This window comes from Kogia breviceps, chromosome 13 (genome assembly GCF_026419965.1).
Source record: "Kogia breviceps isolate mKogBre1 chromosome 13, mKogBre1 haplotype 1, whole genome shotgun sequence".
Lineage (NCBI taxonomy): Eukaryota > Metazoa > Chordata > Mammalia > Artiodactyla > Physeteridae > Kogia > Kogia breviceps.
The window spans coordinates 12674718-12696452 of record NC_081322.1 but is presented as its reverse complement, the minus strand read 5'-3'; the positions used below and the strand labels follow the sequence as shown (position 1 = coordinate 12696452).

The 21735-nt window shown below is 43.8% G+C and overlaps 1 protein-coding gene across 2 annotated transcripts in view; it reads left to right on the top strand.

The window, feature by feature from the left end:
- Positions 1 to 21735, top strand: part of ADGRB3 (adhesion G protein-coupled receptor B3) — a 781830-nt gene that overhangs the window by 367237 nt on the left and 392858 nt on the right. For both annotated transcript variants that reach the window (XM_059083264.2, XM_067011391.1), the window contains exons 10-11: positions 187 to 381; positions 18137 to 18205. In XM_059083264.2, the coding sequence (XP_058939247.1) occupies positions 187 to 381; positions 18137 to 18205 (264 nt within the window). The remainder of the gene's footprint in view (positions 1 to 186; positions 382 to 18136; positions 18206 to 21735) is intronic.

Genomic DNA, 21735 nt, shown 5'->3' with positions numbered 1-21735 from the left:
GACAGGGATGCGGAGGTCTATCCGTGTGAGTTTGGGGTACACACAACTTAGTTTTGAAATCCTCCCAGGTCTTTCAGTGCTATTGGAATGTTGTCCGTGCAGTTTAAATACATTCATTTGATGAAGGTATGTGAAGAAACAGTAATGAAGATTCTGATGTTTATTCCGTTCTTTTGACCATCACAGATCAAAGAACACCTTGCGAAAGGGCAGAGAATGCTGGCAGGTGATGGGATGTCCCAGGTCACCAAGACACTGCTGGATTTAACTCAGAGGAAAAACTTCTATGCAGGTGATCTTCTGATGTCCGTGGAAATCCTCCGGAATGTGACAGACACGTTTAAAAGGGCAAGTTACATCCCTGCATCTGATGGCGTCCAGGTAAGGGAGGTGATTCCATGAAGGAAGAGCAAGTGAGCTTGGGATCAGTTGTGGTCCTGAGAAACCAGTGCAGCCACCATAGGGGCTTCCTGGCCTGGAGGGGAGGGTGCTCACTCCTGCTGGGGAAGGCATCCAGGCCGTGCTCAGCTGAGCTCTTGAAACGTCCTCAGTACCTTAGTCATTCTATGTACCTCGGTGTCCTCAACCGTAAAACACACGTAATGCACCTCCAGGAGACAGTGAGTAAGAATGTGTGTGAAGTGATTTGAGTCCTCAGCAGAAAGGCACTATAGCAAATTCCAGGTTGTAGCGTGAATATTTTATTCCCACATTTAATATCACCATCTTGCCGTAGGAAACTATTAAAAGTACATTAAGCATAATGAAGGCACATTAACTATAGCATGCAGAGAAGACACAGTTTAAGTTTTGTTTGGGGTTTTGCTATTAGAAGGGGGAAGGCCATGTTTAATTCCGTGGAACCATTGCCTGAAAATACCAGGCGAGTAGAGAATTGTTCTGGGTAGGAAAATAAGGAATTCAGTAACTCCTCACAGCATATTTTTCTTGTGGTGGAAGACTTCTAGAACAGCATCACTTATTTCCATAGTAAAGTTTAAGTACTCATCCCGTTTTAGAATTGCCTTTGCCGTTAAGACAAAGCTTGTTGAATGGCAAAAAAAGCATATTTAATGCATCTCTATTTGCATTTCAGATTAACTCTTCTTGTGCCTAGGCTAAAACCTGCACCTAACAAGAATGTTGAGTTGGTTTTTGCATTTCCAGCATAATGTTCTTCCTGTATCTTGGCATGACATTCATTAAATAAAGGTTTTGCAAAACTCCCATATCAGGCAGCCCACTCTTCCTTTGGGAGTTTTATTTGCATTTCACTTGGAGAATTCAGAGGGTGGGTTTTTTGTTTTGTTCTTTGTTTTTCTTTTGTTTTGCTTTGTTTTGATCAGCGATTGAGGGAAAGAGGAGTAGAAGGCTTTTTGGAATCATGGAATTATTCATAAATAATATTAAATGCCCTAATTTGTATAGAGGTACATATAGTATTTAAATTATATGCATATACTGCTGAAAGTAGCTGCAATGAGAGTTAGTGGGACTGCATTCTATATTATATCACCAGTGTCCAGGAATACATTTTTAATTGTAAAAATACATAGTAGGGAGGGGAGGTGGAAGTTACTGTCATTTGAGCATTTCAGAGATGCATTTGTGAGGTTTTCTTGTTTTTATTTATTTATTTTTGGCCATACCGCATGGCTTGCCGGATCTTAGTTCCCCGACCAGGGATGGAACCAGGCCCCTGGCGGTGAAAGCGCCGAGTCGTAACCACTGGACCGCCGGGGAATCCCCAAGACGCTTTTGTTTCTTTACAAAGAATGAAAGAGTTTTTCCAGTTTCAAAAATGTACTCAGTAAGCCAAGTACAACCTTTCCCTGTAGTTCTGAGATACTTCTATCCATTGGCATTTACATTGAAAAATAACATCTGAAGCCCTTGACATAAAATACAAGCTGTAATTTTGAAAAACCTCAGATCCTGTGTTCGCAGTTGAAACATCAGGCAGAAGGCTGCACACAGTGAGCTCTCGGGCCTCTTTGAACGCTTAGGTGCTGAAATTCAGGAAACTAGGATTCCCAGGTTGTACTGGGGACATATTATGCTTGAGCTTCTCACTGGAGTACGCGGACTCCACGAACAGTTAGTGTAACCATAGGCTTCGGCGTGGATATCAGCCGGCTTGACTTCAGTAGAGCACTGTGGCTGATGGTGGTGCTGTCCTTGTGGCATGCTCAGAAATACCTTCCTCCATTCCTGTCCTACTCTCTCCTTAGTCCTCCACATACGCACAGAATTCTCAACAGGCTGGTGTCCCAGTCATTCACAAACGGGAGCTCTTTCACTGTCTCTCTTAGTGTCTTTTCGGGCACCTGGAAACCTTCCTCTTCTGGGAGCCCTTCTTCTTCCATCTCTGCCCGTCAGACTCCTGGCACAGCTCCAGCAAGTCTTTCTGACTGCCAGACCTGCAAGCCCCAAACTCCATCTGAAAATGACCTTTCTCGTCTCTGAAATTCTAGAGGACTTTGTACCACTTTTATTCTACTTTCCACAAACAATTTTATACAAATCTTTTGGACGTATTTGTTGCCTTTGCTTGATTACAACCTTACTGTGACTTCAGTCCTCCACTTTCAAGGGCTCTGGGCACTTCTGATCGGCTAGCACCCCGGGCTTCCTATGGAGTAAGCTACACTCATCTTGAGTGCCACGTTTCCTTGTATTTTCTGCTTTGCCTTGTAGAATTAGTGGTCCGTAGGCTGGAACTGTAATGTCATCTTGACTTCTCCCTTCTCTTCCTTTCCTGTTGGGTCAGCCTACACGGTGCCTCTTCCATCCGTCTTTCCTCTCTCTTCCCACTTCTGTTTCCCTCTCTTGGCCTCCAGTTACCCCAGCCTCCGTTATTTCCGTGGCCTCCTTCCTTTCGTCCTCCCTCAGATCCTTACCAACGTCCCTACTCATCTTGTATACCATGGTCCTATTGGCTGTCCTAGGACAGCCCTGATTCTGTCACTCCTCCGTCAGAAATCTTCAGCGGGGCTCCAAGGCCTCCTCAAAGACTACCCGAAGCCTGTCTTGGTTTCTAGTATGCCCGCCGTACGTAGGTCACCTGCCTTTCCAGCCGTGTGCATGGACTACTCGTTCACTTCACAGAGTTGGAACCAAGTGAACTACTTCCTGCTTCCTGGATGCACTGTGTGTTCTTGGCTCTGGGCCTTTGCTTCCTCTATGCCTTCAGACTGGCTGTCTGTCTCCGTCTCCTAAATCAGTCTCTTGGTACAGACTCTGGGCCTCTGAATTCCAGCAGCACTTTTCCTCCTGCATCTCTTTATGTCTTGAGTTATTAGTACTCATCTGCAAATCTTTGAAAAAGAAGAAATAACCCTGATCCATCTTTGGATACTAGCCGAGCTCCAGGTCCTCCTCCCCCCAGACAGGAATCTTGACTATAGAAGCTGCTCAACAAATGTTTGTCGAATTCATTAACAACAAAATTAATAACTAGGTAGATACCACTGAGCTTTTTTTATCCTTTTTTTTTTTTAAAACTGGGAAAAGAGCAAAGACCAAAAAGAGATTAAGGAAAACTATTTAAAGAAAATACATTCTTTTAAACGTAGTTATATGCAAGGCATTTTATGTAAAATGCCTGGTGATGCTGGATTCAGTAAACAATTGACTTGATACATTGATGAAAGTGAGATAGTATAGCTACAACCTGTTAAAATTGGGGGAAAACATAAAGTGTACTTTTATGTCTTGGAAGGATAAGACGTAGTAATAGTTTTATTTTGGGAAACTGGTAGAAAATTACTCCAAAAGTCCCTTCCCTTCAGGCATATTCTTTCCGAGCCTTGGGGCTTGGTCATATGTCCAAACCTCTGCTTGTATTGGTCCTCTGTGTAATTTATTCTTCCCATTTCCAGTTTGATGCAAAAGTCCTTCAAGATCCAGCTCAAAAATAATTCCTACTCCAAAGCCTTCTCTTTAGATCTGGGGCAGAATTCAGTGTTTTCCTAATTGTCTGGTCTTTTTGAAACCTTGTAAATATCCCTACTAGAGCAGGTCTCTCACATAACATTGTAGTCATTTGTTTTCAGGCCTCCCTTCAGCAGCAAATGTTAAGCTTGTGGAGAGACAGTTAGGTCTCTGGGGCTTAGCTTGGCACTTGGAGCATAGTAGACATGCAAATATGTGTTCAAGTAATTAGTGAATATGAGTAATGTAGTAATATTTGAGGAATTTACTTCACAAAAAACTAAGAAAAGTACTCTGAACATCCAGTTAAGAGAAAGGAAGAAAAGGAGAGGAAAACTTGTCTTTTTTTTTCCACCCCTGGGAAAATTCATACTGAGTCTCATTCTATCAGCAGAGGATGAACTCACAACACCCACACCAGGAACTTGACAAAGTTGAATCAGACATGCAAGTTGAAATTCCAGTTTGTCCAGTAAATATCTTGATGTCTTCAGACACATTACTTAATCTTACTCTACCTTATTTCTTCATATCTAAAGAAGAAATAGTAGTACAGTCTATTCTCTTTAGTCACGGTAGTTATATTCTGTAAAATGAAAGAATACTGAATCATTTACTCATAGGGGAACTACAGGATGGGCTCCTTCAAGAATCTGTCATATAATTTTCATCGGCCAATTAATACATGACCTGTTTTATGTGTGTTTCTGTTATTGTTGTACATATAACAATATATATATCTGAAGACATCAAACACACATAAATAACATATATATTTCTGTTATTGTTATACATATAACAATATAACTCATGCCTGAACAAACCTTATCTAACACACATATTTTCTCTATAAGGCATAACACAGCCTTCTTGGGTTTAGGAATACTAGGTGGACCTCTAGAACTATGCTGATGGCCATTCTCAGCGGTGAAATTACCAACAAAAAATATGGAAAGAAACCTGGGCATTAAATAGACCACGAAAAGGGCATGTTTACAGTATATGAGCTGAAACCCAAACTCAGAGCATGGCCATGTGACCTGAGCTGGGTGCTTGTGCGTGGGTGACTCAGATTCACCACTGTGCACGCCCTTGACGCTATGAGCTTTGATTTGGGGGTTACAGATAAATTATAGCGAGGAGTTGAATTTGCAAATGCGGAGTCCATGAGTAACGAAGTTCGCTGGTAACTGTTTTCCAGTGTTGTTGTGAGGCTTAGAAGGAACTCAGGTTGAATACATAACAACCCATACATGATGGGGTTTGTGAGTCGTCCAGCAGAGAGTAGGTGCTCTGTAATGCCCTTAGTTCTGGCATTGTAACTCTTAACATAAAAGTAAAAGATGGGCCTTGCTCTCAAGCTGCTTGCGACGTCATTGAAGGAAAAGATAACTCATGAATGAGGCTAGACCAGTAATGAGGAGGAGAGATATGAGTACAGTGTCTCACTTCCAGGAACTCTCAAAACATAGAATCTGAACTGCAGCGATAAGAAAAGAATTCGTGGGAGCCTTAGGCCTTGAGATAGACTTTGGAGAAACAAGCTGGGTGCGGAAACAATAATCAAACTCCAGTCAAAGCCACAGAAACGGTACGAGTGTGACACATTCAAAAGACCACGGTTGGTAAAAAAATGGGATTCGCGTTGGAAAATGTCGATCGTGAAGGCAGGAGAATCAAGGCTAGAGGAGAGTTTGGATGTTACTCTCTCTAAGCAAAGTTACTAAACGTGAGTGCTGTTTTTGGAAAGATGGTCTGGCCAAGGTGGATAAGGGTGATTAGTGAGTAAAGGAAGACTGCGGGAAAGAAACCCCTGAAAATGTTACAGCAATGACCTAGAGGTTGGAAAAAAGAAAGCATGTTTCAGTGACAGTGGATCAGAAAAAGCAGGCATGATCCACTTAATGGAATGAAAGGCAGGCCCCTGAGACAGCTTATATTTTGGGGTAAAGAAAGAAAAATTGGAAAGAATACACATGGAGTATCCACAGAGACTCCTTGTGTAAAGTTGCCCTCAAACTTCCTGGATGCAAGGATTTGTCTCTTTTCAGGCATGCTTTTGTTCCCTGACAAAATTCTGTTGGTCTAACTCAGTGTTTTTTCCTAATGTTTTTGACTATGACCCACAGTAAGGCACACAGTTTACATCAATATATAATTGAAAACTAGACTTTTACAAAATAATATTTGCCTTTTCTGTGGGTAACGCACTCTTGTATTTTCTATGCGCTCCTATTTGGTTATGAAAAGTCAATCATGACCCTCAAACCGGTCGCCACTCAATGTCTGAAAATCACTTGTTTGTCTAACATGTTCTCTAGGCCTGAAAATTCATTTCCCAATAGGAAGCTCAAAACTCAGCTTCCACTTTCTTCCTTAAAGGCAAACTACATTCTAAATAAAATTCTCAGAGTTAGGTGATCAAGAAATTAAACTGAAAGCAGAGTTGGTGATTTTGGATAAGCCAAGCATCTTCTTTCCTAAAACACTTGACAGGCAAGCACGTATGTTGGATCTTTCTCACGCTACCCATCAAGCACTAGGTGAGGATTCTTGAGTATTATTTCTCTGATGCTTTCAGGGAGAGATGCTTTCACTCTTTGTGTACAGAAGAGTGGTCTGGTAAATGGGGAAGCAATTATGGCTGTGACAATCCAAAGCCATCATGTAATGCTGAAACTAATTCTCTTGACTAAATACGATCTAGTACGGGCCCTTTAGGTTTGGAATTGTAGTATAACTCTAGCCTACCAGACAGCACCTTATGACTTGAGATCCTCTGCTTAAAGAACATTGTGCAGCAGAAGATTAATGATTTCCTGGAATGTAAGTAGGAGAGGTAGGGAAGGCAAAGGAGCGTGATGACTCAGAGTGGCTGCTGTGGTCAGAATCCCGAGCTTCTGGTCAGGGCTCTGCGACTTGTTAACTCTCTGATGCTGGGCAGGTGACTGGACCTCCCTGAGCTGCTCTTTCTCTTCCACTGTATTGGATGCTGGTACCCATGCACAGTGCTGACGTGAGGGTTGAGTTACTGTGTAAAACTACACAGCACGTGGCACACAGTAAAAGCTCAAGGAACATGGCGACGGCCCTTATGATCGAGGAAGGTGAGGTTCTGATGGAGCAAATACCTGAAGCATCTCTGGACCACAGGTGTCTGCTGCCAGTGCAGACGTGTATTTTGCTATCGCTCCTGGGAACAAAGGAGGGTCAGATATTCTTCATGGCATTACCTATGCAAGAATGGGCCACTGCTTTTTTCCCACTCTTTTTTTTTCCCCCCACTCTTAGTAGAGGAGAAGGGCAGGAAATGTATCAAGGAGAATGGAAGTCAGAAAAGAAGTGTTAGTCCTTAAGGATGGTACCACAAAGCCAGTTCAAAGTTAGCCAGCAAGGGGGTGAGAGGATGGCTTGAATCAATAGCCAGGATTCCTGGATCTGTGGGAACCAAGCGGAGCCCAGGATGGCAACTCCCAGCTGACAATCACTCCAAGTCACAAACGGCAGCCTTTTCAATGCTTCCAGCCTGAGACGGTTCCCTATTCTTTCTCCGTGGTAGAGAGAACGTGTACAGCTAAAAGCTCTTTCTAGGTAGTGTGGAGAATGTGCCCTTATTATAAGATGGAAAGAAGAAATCCAATGCCAAATACCTGCCTTAAATGGGTGAGATATTAATAAACACATCTTCCTTCATCCATCAACGTGAGTAAATCCTACCATGGATAAAATTTGGAAGATGCCTGCAGGCTGAGAGGAAGTGAGGACCTCCATAGGTCCTTACAATGCACATGCCACGTGACGTACATGAATGACTTTGGTGGAGCTTAAGAAAAATGTGATAAAGCATCGGATAGGTAGTTTTGTCGTTTCAGAATCCCTCATCATTTCCATCAGAGTCAAGAAAATGTTGAGATTTCCATGCTCACAGTGTACAGGTGGTCTTCTATTGTGATTCCATTTATTATTAAATTTTTCTTTTAAAAAATTATGGGGGAGTGTATCAGTTTGCAGGGCTGCCATAATAAATACCACAGGCTGCGTGGCTTAAACAGCAGAAGTGTATTGTCTCCCAGTTCTGGAGGCTGCAGGTCCAAGATCAAGGCGTGGGCAGGTTTGCAGGCAGCCGCCTTCTCCCTGTGGCCTCACGCGTGGCCCTTTTCTCTGTGTGTGTCACCCCTGATGATTTTGTGTGTCCTAAATGCCTCTTCGTACAGGAACACCTGTCAGACTGGATTAGGACCCAGCCTCATTTTAACTTAATTACCTCTTCAAAGGCCCTGTCTTCAAATACAATCACCTTCTGAGGTACCGAGGGTTAAGGGCTTCAGCATATGGATCAGGGGGCAGACACAATTCAGCGCACAATAGGGGATCCTGAAGGAACCGTGAGAATTTCCCCTTAGCCAAGAAAGGTATGTACCAGGCATCTTCCCAGGGACAGGACCTCTATGGCTCTGCTTACATCATCCCAGGGGTGAACCTGTGATGTGTGTGTGTGTTTCCTGCCCAGGTGGCCCTTTGGTGTATCAGCCAGGCCTTCCCAACTGTGGTGATCACTTCTTACCTCACGCCCTGTCTGGATTTGAGGAAGATTTTGCCACACTTGTTATGATGTTTTCATGACTGGCTGCTCTGCAGGGCTCCCTCTTGGGAATAACTGATGAACGTATTTAATCATATTAGCATCACTAACTTTTTTACCCTTCGTTTGTAAAGCAGCACCAAGCTCGCCCCCCCCGCAAGCACTGACAATAGATGCTGCTTCTCTCCACTCCCCCGTCCTGGTGGTCACCTGCACCTCAAAGCAGACCCCCTCTCTCTGGAGCCCTCCATCCTACACTTGGCCCTGGAAAGACTCGTAGCATTGTGTAGAAAGTTGCCCGTGCAAGCAGCTCCAAAACTCCACGGGTGGAACCGTCTTTCATCTCAGCAGAGCAGTGAGATCAGTGGGAAAGGCAGCCCGAGATTCCTGGACCCCTGTTCCGTGTTGTTTCCAAAATGAGTCAGAGCTTCTGTGATATCTGTGACTCAAACGAGAAGGAAAAACGAAGATGTCCTTAAGGACTCTGGGTTTATTTTCTCCTAAACTAGTGAACGTTAGGGAATATTTGCTCCAATAATCTGCTCTCCCACCCTCTGGATCTGGCATATGAAGCTGGTCTGTCTGGAACAGCCCCCCCCCTCCCCCCCCCCCCGTTGGCAGGAGCCCTCCGACCACAGCCTTCCAGACCGGTGACCCAGCCTGCTGGGGACCCCACGGCTGACCTTCTGACCTTGATACCCCAATCCCTTGGTCCCCCCATTGATCCTCTGGTTTTCCAGTGCATCAGTTTCTTGTCTCTGAATCATATTCTCCATATATCTTGGTCCCTGATGACTTCCAGGGGGCATCCTTAATTATCATCTGCTGCTTCCTGAATCCTTGAGGGTTTCTCATTGCCGATGGCCAGTCGATCGGCTTCTAGGATAGGTATTCTAGATAAAAGATTAAAACCAGCGTGATGTGACTGTCCTGATCCGCTGAGAGACCACCTATTAAAAAAAAAATAGGCAAAGCACTCTCTAGGGATTATTTAGCTTTAAAAAAATACAGTAGAACAAGCCTAAGATTATTTGTGTAATAATATTCCTCTTACTCAGTTTTATTTCTGTACACTTTCTTGACTGGGAGGCTAAGAAGTAGAGTCATAGCCCAGTCACAGGGCTTGGATATCAGTTATCCAGGCCCTAATCTGTAACCTGGGTGTGTGTTCCTGGTTTTGTACATCTCACGTGCAAGTGTCATCGCCCAAGTGCATGGAGGCTCAAACAATACAGGAGACCAAGGCATTGTATGTTGAACTCTCTTCGGGTGTTTACCTTGCTGCGGACTTGGTCCATCTCATCGGACTTAATGTCCCCTCTGCCTTCCTTCCTACTTCCTTTTCCCTAAGCCCTCATCTCCCTCACCTGGTCCTCTTCCTGTCTATTTTATCACCAGTGTTTTTTAACTTTGAGTTTATCCCATTCAGCTCTATTCCTGGTCATTTTAGTTTTTCCCCCAAAGGCTCCAGGTTTCAGCTAGGATTAAGGATTCACAAGGTTTGACCTCTTGAGCTTCAGGCTTGTAGGGACAGAGGCAGCTGAGCGTGTGCTCTCCGCTCTGTCCCAGGCCCCTCTCGCTTGGCCAGAACAGAGCTGAGCCCAGCGTCCCCGGGCACACGCAGCTCTGCTGTGTCTTCTGCGTGTTCAGCAGAGCTGTGTGTCCTCTAGGAGCCAGGGCCGGTTCTGCCCTCTCCCTCCGTCACCACGACACCTTGTTCCCTAATCCAGCCAGCAGACAACACGGCCTCCTTTGTGACCTCCCCATTTCCGCTCTCATTCTCCTGTCCTCTGTTTTCCACTCAGCAGCCAACGTTAGATTTTTATTTTTCCTGAAACTCGTGTCACATAACTATGGTGGGATCCAGGCCCCTCTCTCTCTGAGCCCCTGCCTCTCTTTTTCATCCTGTATTAATATTCTCCCCCTCCCCCGCTCTAGCTCCCGGGTCAAGGCCATGCCAGCTGCATTGCTTCCTGTCTGTTTGTGTTCCTTCGTCACACTGCTGTTCTGGGGCTCTCTTCCTGGGGGCTGTCAATGACTGCCGCCCTCATCACTGTCCTCAGCTCAGATGTCAGCTCCTCAGAAAAGTCTTTCCTGCTGACTGTTCCACCTGAAGCAGCCTTGTGCACGTGCGCGCGCACACACACACACACACACACGCACACACACACACGTGCACGCATCCACATACACATATATACACGTAAACACATACGCATGTCCACACAGATACCCACATACACACGCCCACATGCACACGTCCACACAGTTACACACACACACATACATACGCATACACACATATACACACATGCACAATTACAATACACACATATATACACGTAAACACATACACACGTCCACACAGATACCCACATACACACGCCCACATGCACACGTCCACACAGTTACACACACACACATATACACATACATACGCACACACACATATATACACGTGCACAATTACAATACAAACACACATATACACGTAAACACACAAACACACATACACATGTCCACACAGTTACCCACATACACACACCCACATGCACACGTCCACAGTTACACACATACACATACACACGTGCACAATTACAATACACACATATATACACGTAAACACATACACACATACACGTCCACACAGATAACACACGCCCACATGCACACGTCCACACAGTTCCACACACACACATACATACGCATACACACATATACACACGTGCACAATTACAATACACACATATATACACGTAAACACATACACACGTCCACACAGATACCCACGTACACACACCCACATGCACACGTCCACACAGTTACGTACACACACACATATACACATACATACGCATACACACATATACACACGTGCACAATTACAATACACACATATATACACGTAAACACATACACCCATGCACACGTCCACACAGTTACCCACATACACACACCCACATGCACACGTCCACACAGTTACACACACACACATATACACATACAGACACATATACACACGTGCACGATTACACATACAAACACACATACACATATATAGACACACAAACACAAAGATACCCACATACACACACACTTAGACACAGACACACACCCACATACACATGTCCACACTGGTACACACGCACCCACAGCCCTCCCCTGCCCAGTCCCTCCTGGCCCCATACACTATTTTATTTTTGATTCATCACCTTAAGTCATGTTTTAAATGATTACTTATTATTAAATGTCCTTTCTTTACACACCACAGTGTAAGCTCCGTGAGGGCAGGAACCCTCGTGTATCTTGCTCACTGTTGCGTTCGCTGCGCTCAGAAAGGGGCCAAGTACACAGTAGGTGTTCAGGAAATATTCCTGAAGGAGTGAGTGCCTTTCTGCCTCTCAAGTATCCACCGGGTCTTTCCTCACCTCCACCCTCACACCCACTTCTGTCCTCACTGTCTCTCACTCGGGCTCTTGGCAAACTCTCCCCGGGATGTTCCCTTCCCCAAGCCTTCTTCCTCCCCAAAGCCCCCAGCTTTGCTGCCTGGAGTGTATTTTTCTCTCTCTCCTGATGCCCTCTGCTGCTGAACAAGGTAGCCCTCGCTCCATCAGGGATGGGGCAGCAGTGGTGATGCGTAGGGGGGTCCACTGTGTTTGGCAAAGAACGAGCTGTTTGTGGAAGAGGAGACCCTTTCCTTGGGAGAGGACCAGGGCCGAACATCCTGTACTTGTGAGGACCTACAGTTTCTCAAAAGTGGGTGTCTGTGACCAGGATGGCCTTGAGACTTCCAAATGCCATTCAAATAGGAAGAGTTCGATCCCGTATTTAATCAGGAGAACCAGCTTTCTGATCTGTAAAAATAAGCACCCTGTCTCCTTCCCTGGACCTACAAGAACCCTGGGTATAGAGCAGAGGAGGGTGTTGAAAGGAGGCCACACGTTAGGTGGGGACCGTGTATCCATGATTTTTAATTCCCCCAGTGCTTACCCCATGGTCTTCTACACAGTAGGCCTGCAGTCAGTCGACTTGAAATATTTGAGTATTTACATTTTCCTATGCCTCGTGCTGTACCCTGGGGGCATGGGAGTGAACGAAATGGAAACAATCCCAACTAAATTATAAGCTGGTAGAGAAAAAGCCCTAAACTGATCATCATACAAATACATTGTACTTATGAATGGTGATATACTTCAAAAGAAATCTACACAGTGCGACTGCAGCTCCGCATGTTTGCTGCCCTGTGAGTGGCTCCCTTACAGCTGGCTGCTGCCTGCATTACCTTAGGGTGAAGGAGCACTTCTTCATCCTTGGGTGAGTGCATAGTAGTTTTTCTGGGTTTGCTCACGCATGGATGTAGAGGCCGGGAGAGTCAGAGACCGTCATACTAATAATTCCGCAGGTACTGGGGAAAGCTGACTCTCAGAACAGAGAACAAGGGTCCCTTCTGGTCCATAGAACCTCTTCCTTCACGTCTTATTCTTTTAGGTGATTACTTCCAGGCATGGGCTGTTCTTTTTTCCATGGATTTTGGGCAAAGCATGAATGATGGCAGTATTGGTAAATGAAAAAATAAAAACTTTCACTACTCAAAATCAGAAGCATAAAGAGACTGTGCAGACTCTGTATACGTACAGGGTGGTGATGTGAGAAAGCCTTTCTGGGGAAATGGCATGTAAATCTAGATGTGGAGGACAAGAAAAGGGTTATTCAAGTAAAGAACAGGAATTAAAGCAGCTGAAGAAAAGAAGCTGCATTATATAGTTCTGGAGACTGGACAGAAACAGGTTTGGGATACATGGTGAAGTCGGCTGAGCCTGAACTAGAGAGAGTGGGGGACAGGATCGCTCAAGAGAGAGTGGAGAGACAGGAAAGGGATGGATCACGCTTGACCTGCAGCCGTCAGCTGCTCTCTGGATTGGGGATGCATGACTGTCCTGGGCTGTACCATTTTCATCCTAATGGTGTGTCCCTGCTTCCTCGCTTAGCCTTTAAGCCTCTCTTATGATCCCTCTCTATTTCAAGTCAGGACCACCACCATTCTTGACAGCTTTCAGTTCTCCTTCTTAACTCTGTTCCTTGGGGCCTGTCTCTGCCTCTCGGGGCCCAGGCATTTGCTGCTGGGTTAGGAGGAGGAGAAGACGTTTCTTGTGGCCTAGATATCTCCGATCATGAGCCTAATCTACAGCTCTCTTTCAATAAGGAATTCAGCAAAAGTACGTGCTAAGATGTGCTTCAATATATTTATAGGAAATTGTACATAGTCCTTGAGAAATTTGTCAAGTGGAAGCCAACCAGATATAGAGCAAAGAATTACATACTTACTGCTTTTCATAAAATTGAGTGTCCTGACCGGTGTGAGGTGATACCTCATTGTAGTTTTGATTTGCATTTCTCGAATAATTAATGATGTTGAACATTATTTCATGGGCCTCTTGGCCATCTGTATGTCTTCTTTGGAGAAATGTCTGTTTCGGTCTTCTGCCCATTTTTTGATTGGGTTGTTTGGGGTTTTTTTTTTTTTTTTTTTTTGATATTGAGCTCCATGAGTTGTTTGTATATTTTGGATATTAATCCTTTGTCAGTTGCTTCATTTGCAAATATTTTCTCCCATTCCGAGGGTTGTCTTTTGTCTTGTTTATAGTTTCCTTTGCTGTGCAAAAGCTTTTTTTTTTTTTTTTTTTTTTTTTTTTTTTTTTTTTTGTGGTATGCGGGCCTCTCACTGCTGTGGCCTCTCCCGTTGCGGAGCACAGGCTCCGGACGCGCAGGCCTAGCGGCCATGGGTCACGGGCTTAATTGCTCCGCGGCATGTGGGATCTTCCCGGACCAGGGCACGAACCCGTGACCCCTGCATCGGCAGGCGGATTCTCAACCACTGCGCCACCAGGGAAGCCCTGCAAAAGCTTTTAAGTTTAATTAGGTCCCATTTGTTTATTTTTGTTTTTATTTTCATGACTCTAGAAGATCTGTCATACAGAGTGAAGTAAGTCAGAAAGAGAAAAACAAATATCGTATATTAACACATGTATGTGGAATATAGAAAAATGGTACAGGTGAACCTATTTCCAGGGCAGGAATAGAGACACAGACGTAGAGAATGGACTTGTATAAACATATACACGCTACCAGGTGTAAAATAGATATAGCTAGTGGGGACCTGCTGTATAGCACAGGGGGATCAGCTTGGTGCTCTGTGACGACCTAGAGGGGTGGGATAGGGAGGGAGGGAGGTCCAAGAGGGAGAGGATATATGTATACATATAGCTGACTCACTTAGTTGTACAGCAGGAACTAACACTACATCGTAAAGCAATTATACTCCAGTAAGAAAATCGAGTGTCCTTTTAGTCTCACCTGGCCAAATCTAGGACTTGCACTTTGAATGGGGCAGAGACATCGATACTTCTCTTTACGACATGCGTTCGCTGTGCTGATTTTAATAATACTTCCTGCCGAGGAAAACCAGAGTCCTGCTTCCTGCCCACGGTGTCCCACAGCCGTTTGCTCAGGGTCTCCCGCGTGCTGAGTGTCTCATCACAGCACTGAAACCCCTCCCAGCAGAGAACATTCTTAGGAAGGAGAGCTTTCTGCTGAACAAATCATGGGCCATAATCTGGCTATAAATACAAATCATGCCGTCAGTCGTAAAAAGATAACACAAAGGGAATAAAATCATAAAGCTGCCATAACCTGAGCACTTAGCGTGTGTCGGATACTGTGCTGAGAATTAGCTCTGAGCTTCCCAGCTGCTCTGCCCTGCAGCTGTTTGCATCTCTGCCTTACAGGCTAGAGAACGTAGGCGGAGGTGGGCAGCGTTAGCCCCAGTACCACACAGGTAATAAATATTGGGGGAATTTTTAAAGCAGGTCTGCCTTGTTCAAGCTCCAAACTCAGACTCTGCCAAGGACACTGAAGTTTTCAAATCAGTCTAGGCCGTAGAGATCAGGACTTGATCGAATCAAAACAGAAAGCTGTCAGATGCAGTTCAGGGGCTAAGGGACTTGATCCACATATCATCCAAAGAGAGGTCTGACCATAGGGAGCAGAGCTCTTGAAAAACTCTGGAAGTTGTGTATCTGCTGCCGTGGAAGTGGCTTTATACTTTTCTCAAAAATTCAGTCAAGTGGCCTGAAAGGTTATGAGTCCCCTCTTCAAAATGCTGTGCTGTTTGGTTCTGCTTTGTTCCATCTGTCAGTCTGATATTTGAGCAAATGTGTAAGTGAATTGATATATCGAAGTACACTTTTTTCAATGTGTGTGAGACAGATTAGAGCAGGGTCAACTCCGAGGAATGATGCTTGAGTCTTGTTGGAGAAACCGAGGCGTACTGACTTTGTGATTTCATTGTCTCCTTTAAGTTAGGACTTTATTATAACCCCCTGCTGTGGGCAAGGCATTGCACGCGATGAGGATACACTGAGGAACAAGCAAAGCTCAGTATCCCCGTAAATGCCCCTCCCCCTCCCCCATCTGGGATGTTGAGGCTTAGCCCCTGTCCCCCTACACGAACCCACAACTGACCAGTTCCAAATTCAATCCACAGGGAGTTAGAAGGAGAGCTTTATTCTGTACGGCGTTCCCATGCTCGTTTAGTCAAGTATGATTTATTGGCCTTGGAAAATAGTACAGCCGCCTTTCTTAGACTCTCTGCTTACTAGAACGTATATTTTAATAATCTGTGGTTTTTTTTATGTATGCCCTCTGGTGATTTTGAAACACTGAACTCTGAATTTATCGTTTTGATCAAGGAATCTCGTGTGCTCACTGGCCTTGACGTACAGCGCAGAAGAGCTGCTGACCCCCTGTCAGTAAAACACGCTTTGTGCAATGTTTTCCCATAAACAGAGATGCGTTGGCACAAGTTGCTTCCCATTCTTGAGGTACCCTTGTTAGGTGCAGCATGCATTTTGTATGAGAGCAGGCAGGGGCTAGGACGCAGGCGTGGTCTTGGACCTCAGCACGGCTGACGGCGTGAAAGGGGGTGAAATCTGCAGCTTTTGTCTCACTAGCACCACGTTCCCTACTGAGTTCACCAGCCACAGGCAATCGCAGAAGTCTGAAGGTTAATTCTTTCTGCCCATACGTAGAGTTTCAGCTCAGTGGACAAAGCTCTTGAAATGTTATCACCCCAGCCAGGACATTTTAAGTGGAAAAAATGGCTGGTAGTACAGAAAAGGTTAAACGAATTAGAAAACGGGTCTCAAACAGACTTGCCAGTTGTTTTTTTTTTTTTCAAGAGTTGCCTAAAATATTCTGTAACTTTTATAGAGGTTGTGACTCGAAACATATTTCAGCCATATGATTGCCGGGAACTATTAAAATGAATAGCACAAATAGGGCAATTAAATATAGATGCTAACAGATTCAAACCCCAAGAGGAAATGAAGCTGCTTGGTTTTTCTTCTAAAAACACGCAGGTGAATTTCTTTGGAATTAGAGTAAAGGCCTATTTTGAAAAGCCGGCTGGATAGGGAAGAAGGGTTAGGAGGCTAAAAAATTGTGACTACCAGGCCGCCAACCCCTGAAGGGAGACCTGTCCTAAGCAAAGGTATCAGCGTAAGGCGGTGCGGTCCTGTTCGTGACATACAGAGCAGCCAGAAGAGATGGGCTCTGAGGCTGAAAGCAAGGGACCACCGTCCGTGTAGCTTCAGACAGATGCCAAGGCTTCACTTGACACTTCTTAGGTCTCCTGTGACCCCATGCCCCTGGCACCCTGGTTTTCCTCTCCTGGCTCACAGCGAGTATGAGAGGATAGGAAGGTCTCTCTTTGCTCCAGATCCCTCGTGTGTGAAGTGAGTACTGAAACACAAGACGATGCGGACGCGTGGGAAACAAAAACCGAACCCCGAGAGGTGCCTGTCCGCCTGGAAAGGGAAAAATCGAAACTCATCACGGGCGCTGCTGGAACACGTTAAAGCCAATGGGTTTCCAACAGTTAGTTAGGGACCAGGCTGATGACAAGGATTTGGACGTCCCTCCGTTTTGCCTTGCTGCAAAAGGCAGGGGGATTCAGAATGATAATTTGAAAATAGCCAAGACTTAATTGAGCACTTACCATGCAGGGACTTGAAACATTTCATGTCGTCTTTACGCTAAGTAGTTGTAAACGTTAAAGTAAAAGAGCCAGGAAGGGTAGAGCCAGGACCCAACAGAGGAGGAAGGCTTCACTGGCCTCCGCTTTCCCCGTGGCCCGTGCCTTCACCGTGACGCCCCTTGACCCGGCAGTGTGAGTAGCAATCATTCCTCACAGGGAACTGGACGACTTTAATGCGACGAACACAGGGTACTTTCTTACGGGAGCTTACAGAGAGAGCTTCTTTGTAAGGAATGATTATACGGTGGCATGACCGAGTAGAATGCTGAGCACATAACTGTGATAGAAAGTAAGTGAGTGACGTGCCTCTTCTGACGTCTTCCGAACACGTGACGTTCTCTAGAAATATCCCAGCATTGTGTTGCCGAGAGAGGGTCCTCAGAGATCTTCTAGAATAGCAGGTTAGGGTCATCGAGCAGTGTTGCAAAGTGTTTCTAACCCTCAGCACAGGATCAGTTCGAACGGATGTTGTTGGAAAGGATATTCCCTCATGTAACATTAAACCTTTTATCTAATTTAATTTACAGAACTTCTTTCAAATAGTTAGCAACCTTCTAGATGAAGAGAACAAGGAAAAATGGGAAGCTGCACAACAGGTAAAGCTGGTGTTATTTCAGAACTTAAAACGAAGTCGGTTAACGAAGGTTTCATCATATGTGAAAAAAGTAATGGCTCGCTATTCCAAGCACGTAACGGGAAAAGTTTTAAAGTCATTCTGGATTATGTCGTTCTAATTTGAGAGAAAACAGGTGACCTCCTTTATCATAACAATCTATGGGATCCATGATATTTCACATGTGAAAAAAACAGAGCAGGTTGATGTTTAACTTTAAGGTATTAATACATAATGACTCTATGCCTCACCCATCATTTCCTTTCCTGTCTACAGACTATAGGAAAAAAAGCTAATCTAAAAGGACACATTGCAAACTAAACTTTGGGAGTACTAACTAGTAAAATCATTTGTATTTACTCTGTTGTGTGTAATCTGAATTATGTATACAGATGTGAATTTTGATTCAAAGCCAAGAGTTGTAAAAATGAGTTCTCACTAAAAGAAATGTATCCTGCTCTTTTTTCCTCTTTCTGCTAAGCATGGTAACTGTAGCAAGTGGCCTTATTGGTTTAGTTACTGTTTTAAAAATGCCTGGCCCTGCTGTTTACGCTATACTCACTGACACATGGTTAATACTATTTTTTTGTAAATCACAGAAAAAGTGAGTTAAGAGTTAAGAAAGGGAGAATAAGCATGTTTTTTTAAAATCCTGTGGAAATTTAATTTAAAAGTTTTCTACTTGACCCTTGTTAAAAATTCCACGAGAACAGTGCAATATTGAAAATGAATATTTACTGAGGTTCAAGGGGACCCTCTCTCTTCCTTTCCCTTTATAATCATATTCTGGGCCTTCAGGAGTAAAGCATGCCCTTTATTTCTATTATCATAGGAACTCTATGGATAGACTCTAAAAATAGTCCAGAGTGGGTCCACCTCATTATCAGGTACAAGTGCTGTGCTTCTGGCCATAGTAAGAAAAAAAAAAAATCACTCCTTAGTTTAAGACACTGAATCTATCTTTTCCTACTAGTTTGAGTTATGTATTTGTCCTTGGCTTCATTCTAGAGGAGAACCTCCTTCACTCAACTGTAAGAAAATGGAGTCTTTCCTTAGAATACACTGCAGAGGCTAAGCACATCTTTCTAGAGTGCTGGAGGCTATTAATTATGGATATATTTAGGACAAATGTATAATACCCTATTTAAAACGAAACTGCAATCCATCAGATGGTGTTATTTACTGCAAGGCCCCAACTTGAGCAAATAATGAACAGTGGCAGAACTTTTTGTCAGTGGAAAAATCCTGAATCCATAATCCACCTATTGACTTGTGATTTTGAGTTAACTATATTCTTATCTTTTAAATATTTTTCAGTAGTGATGATCCTTAATGCTTCTTTGAAGTAACTATTTGAAATAAAAGCAACTCTTCTGTAGCGGTGTTTTCATAAATGCAGCCAAATGGTAAATGAGTCTCCACGTTTTGGCACAAAGGGTGAACTCTTCAGAAATAAGAGCTGTTCAAAATCTACCAAAGATAATCCTTTGTCTATTTTAGAGGAATAGTCTCAACAAACTATAATATAAAGCATAGCTCTGTGTGCATTTGGAAGACTAGCTGAGTAAAATGGTGAATATTGAAATCAGAAGGCTTTTGCCATTAGAACTCATGCTTTTGGACAATAAACAGTGTCATTTCATAGTTTGTTCACTACACAGAAACCCCAGTTATGAAGGATGAAACTATGTTTAGCTAAAGCATCCTACTAAAAACACAGTATACTAAAGTGAAAAAAAAAAGGCTGCATTCTATATAGCACTGTTTTATACACCATCATTGTAGTTGGAATGGACGGTCCATTTCAATCATGATAATTGTGATCATCAGTATTTCCTTTTTATACTGAACGCTCCCGTGTCTCTCCAGGAGTGCGTAAATTGTGGCCGCTGAGCCAGATCCAGGCTCGCACCTGTTTTGTAAATGAAGTTTGGGATCATAGCCACAGTACCTATGGCTGCTATGGTACAGCAAGGACAGAGCTGAGTTGTTCCAACAGAGACCCCGTGATCCAAAAAGCCACTCTCTGACTCTTTACAGAAAAAAAAAAAAAAAAAAAAAAAAAAAAAAAATCAGCCCCAGCTCTATGACATTTGAAAACTGTTGGAAACATATAACTGCTAACAAAATCTGCTGCCACCCTAGAAAACCTCTCCCCAAAGTAGACGGGAAAGAAAACAGTTTTATTATTGAATAGGCATTAAGCCAGAATGTGACATGCATCACATGCAGTTCACTAAGAGATGCAAAGACAGAGAAACCTCATCCTTTAATACAGACGAGCAGATGTTCAACTCATTACACACGTGTCCTCGAGGTAAACAGTAGATAGTTCTCAAGTTAGAGGACTTTAGGTAGTTCATCCTAAATGCACTGGGTAATTGGGGTGACCATCTTGTTAGTTAATTGGCTTTATCCAAAGGAAAAATGAGCTCTGATATCTTAATGACTGCGGGCAGTTTTGCAACTCAGAGCTAGGCACCCGCTTAAGTCAGGGTCTAACCCTCCCACCGCCCCTCCCACTGCACAGCAAGCTGGATGATTACTTTCCACAGGAGAGACATCCCTGGGTCTTCAAGCTGGGAAGAGGCTATTTAACTTTCAAAAAGGTTTACATACATTTCAAAGAGACAGAGAAAGAATTTAACCATTACAAGTTTTCTAAAGTAAATGCTCTTAACGGAGGGGAGCAAGGGGTTAGGGAGGGAGTCTCTTCTCTATTTTCAACAGGGAGGATTAAGCCTCTTCTTTTTAATTTGTATTTACCCACACACTACACATACTCATAGACACACACACCTACGCAAAAATAGAAGAAAAAATACGGTAGGAGCAGGAAGTTTGGAACTGATGGAAATTTCACACACATTTTGGAATGGGGAGGATATTTCACACACATTTCTGCAATGGAATAGGTAAGAAATAGCATTTGTCCCCAAATCTTCCTGAAATTAAAAAAAAAAATTACAACTATCTATGCCATACGTTTCTAGCTGTAATAACCATTGTTCATGTCTTCAACCATATGTGAGTAAATATATGATGCATTCGAGGTGTCTGATTTTTGATTGGGTGCGGCCACAAGCTCCTGTAAAATATACACACTGTGCCTGCTGGCCACCCTGCCCCACGTATCTTTCTGCTAATCAGAGTGTCTCTCCCCCTTCGCACAAGCCTTTGCAAATACAAAGCCATTAAGATTCTCTAATCCACTTAAATTTTTCATGGCTTGAAGCTGCAGTGTTGCTGAATGGCTAAAAGCAATGAATGTAACTTCAAAAGACTTTCTGCTTTAATCTGGTTATGTAACACAGGCTGACTTTGTCAGCATGATGGGTTACACATGCTAAAATTCATCTGTCTTTTCAAATGGACCTCACATTCCACTCACTATGAGCTATTGCCAGAATCAGGTCATCTTTAAGCAAACACTCATCTGTTTGCAGTGTATGAGGTGGATGGTGTTGGCCGTGTCTTACATATGTACATGTGGAACACCTATACTAGAGCTGT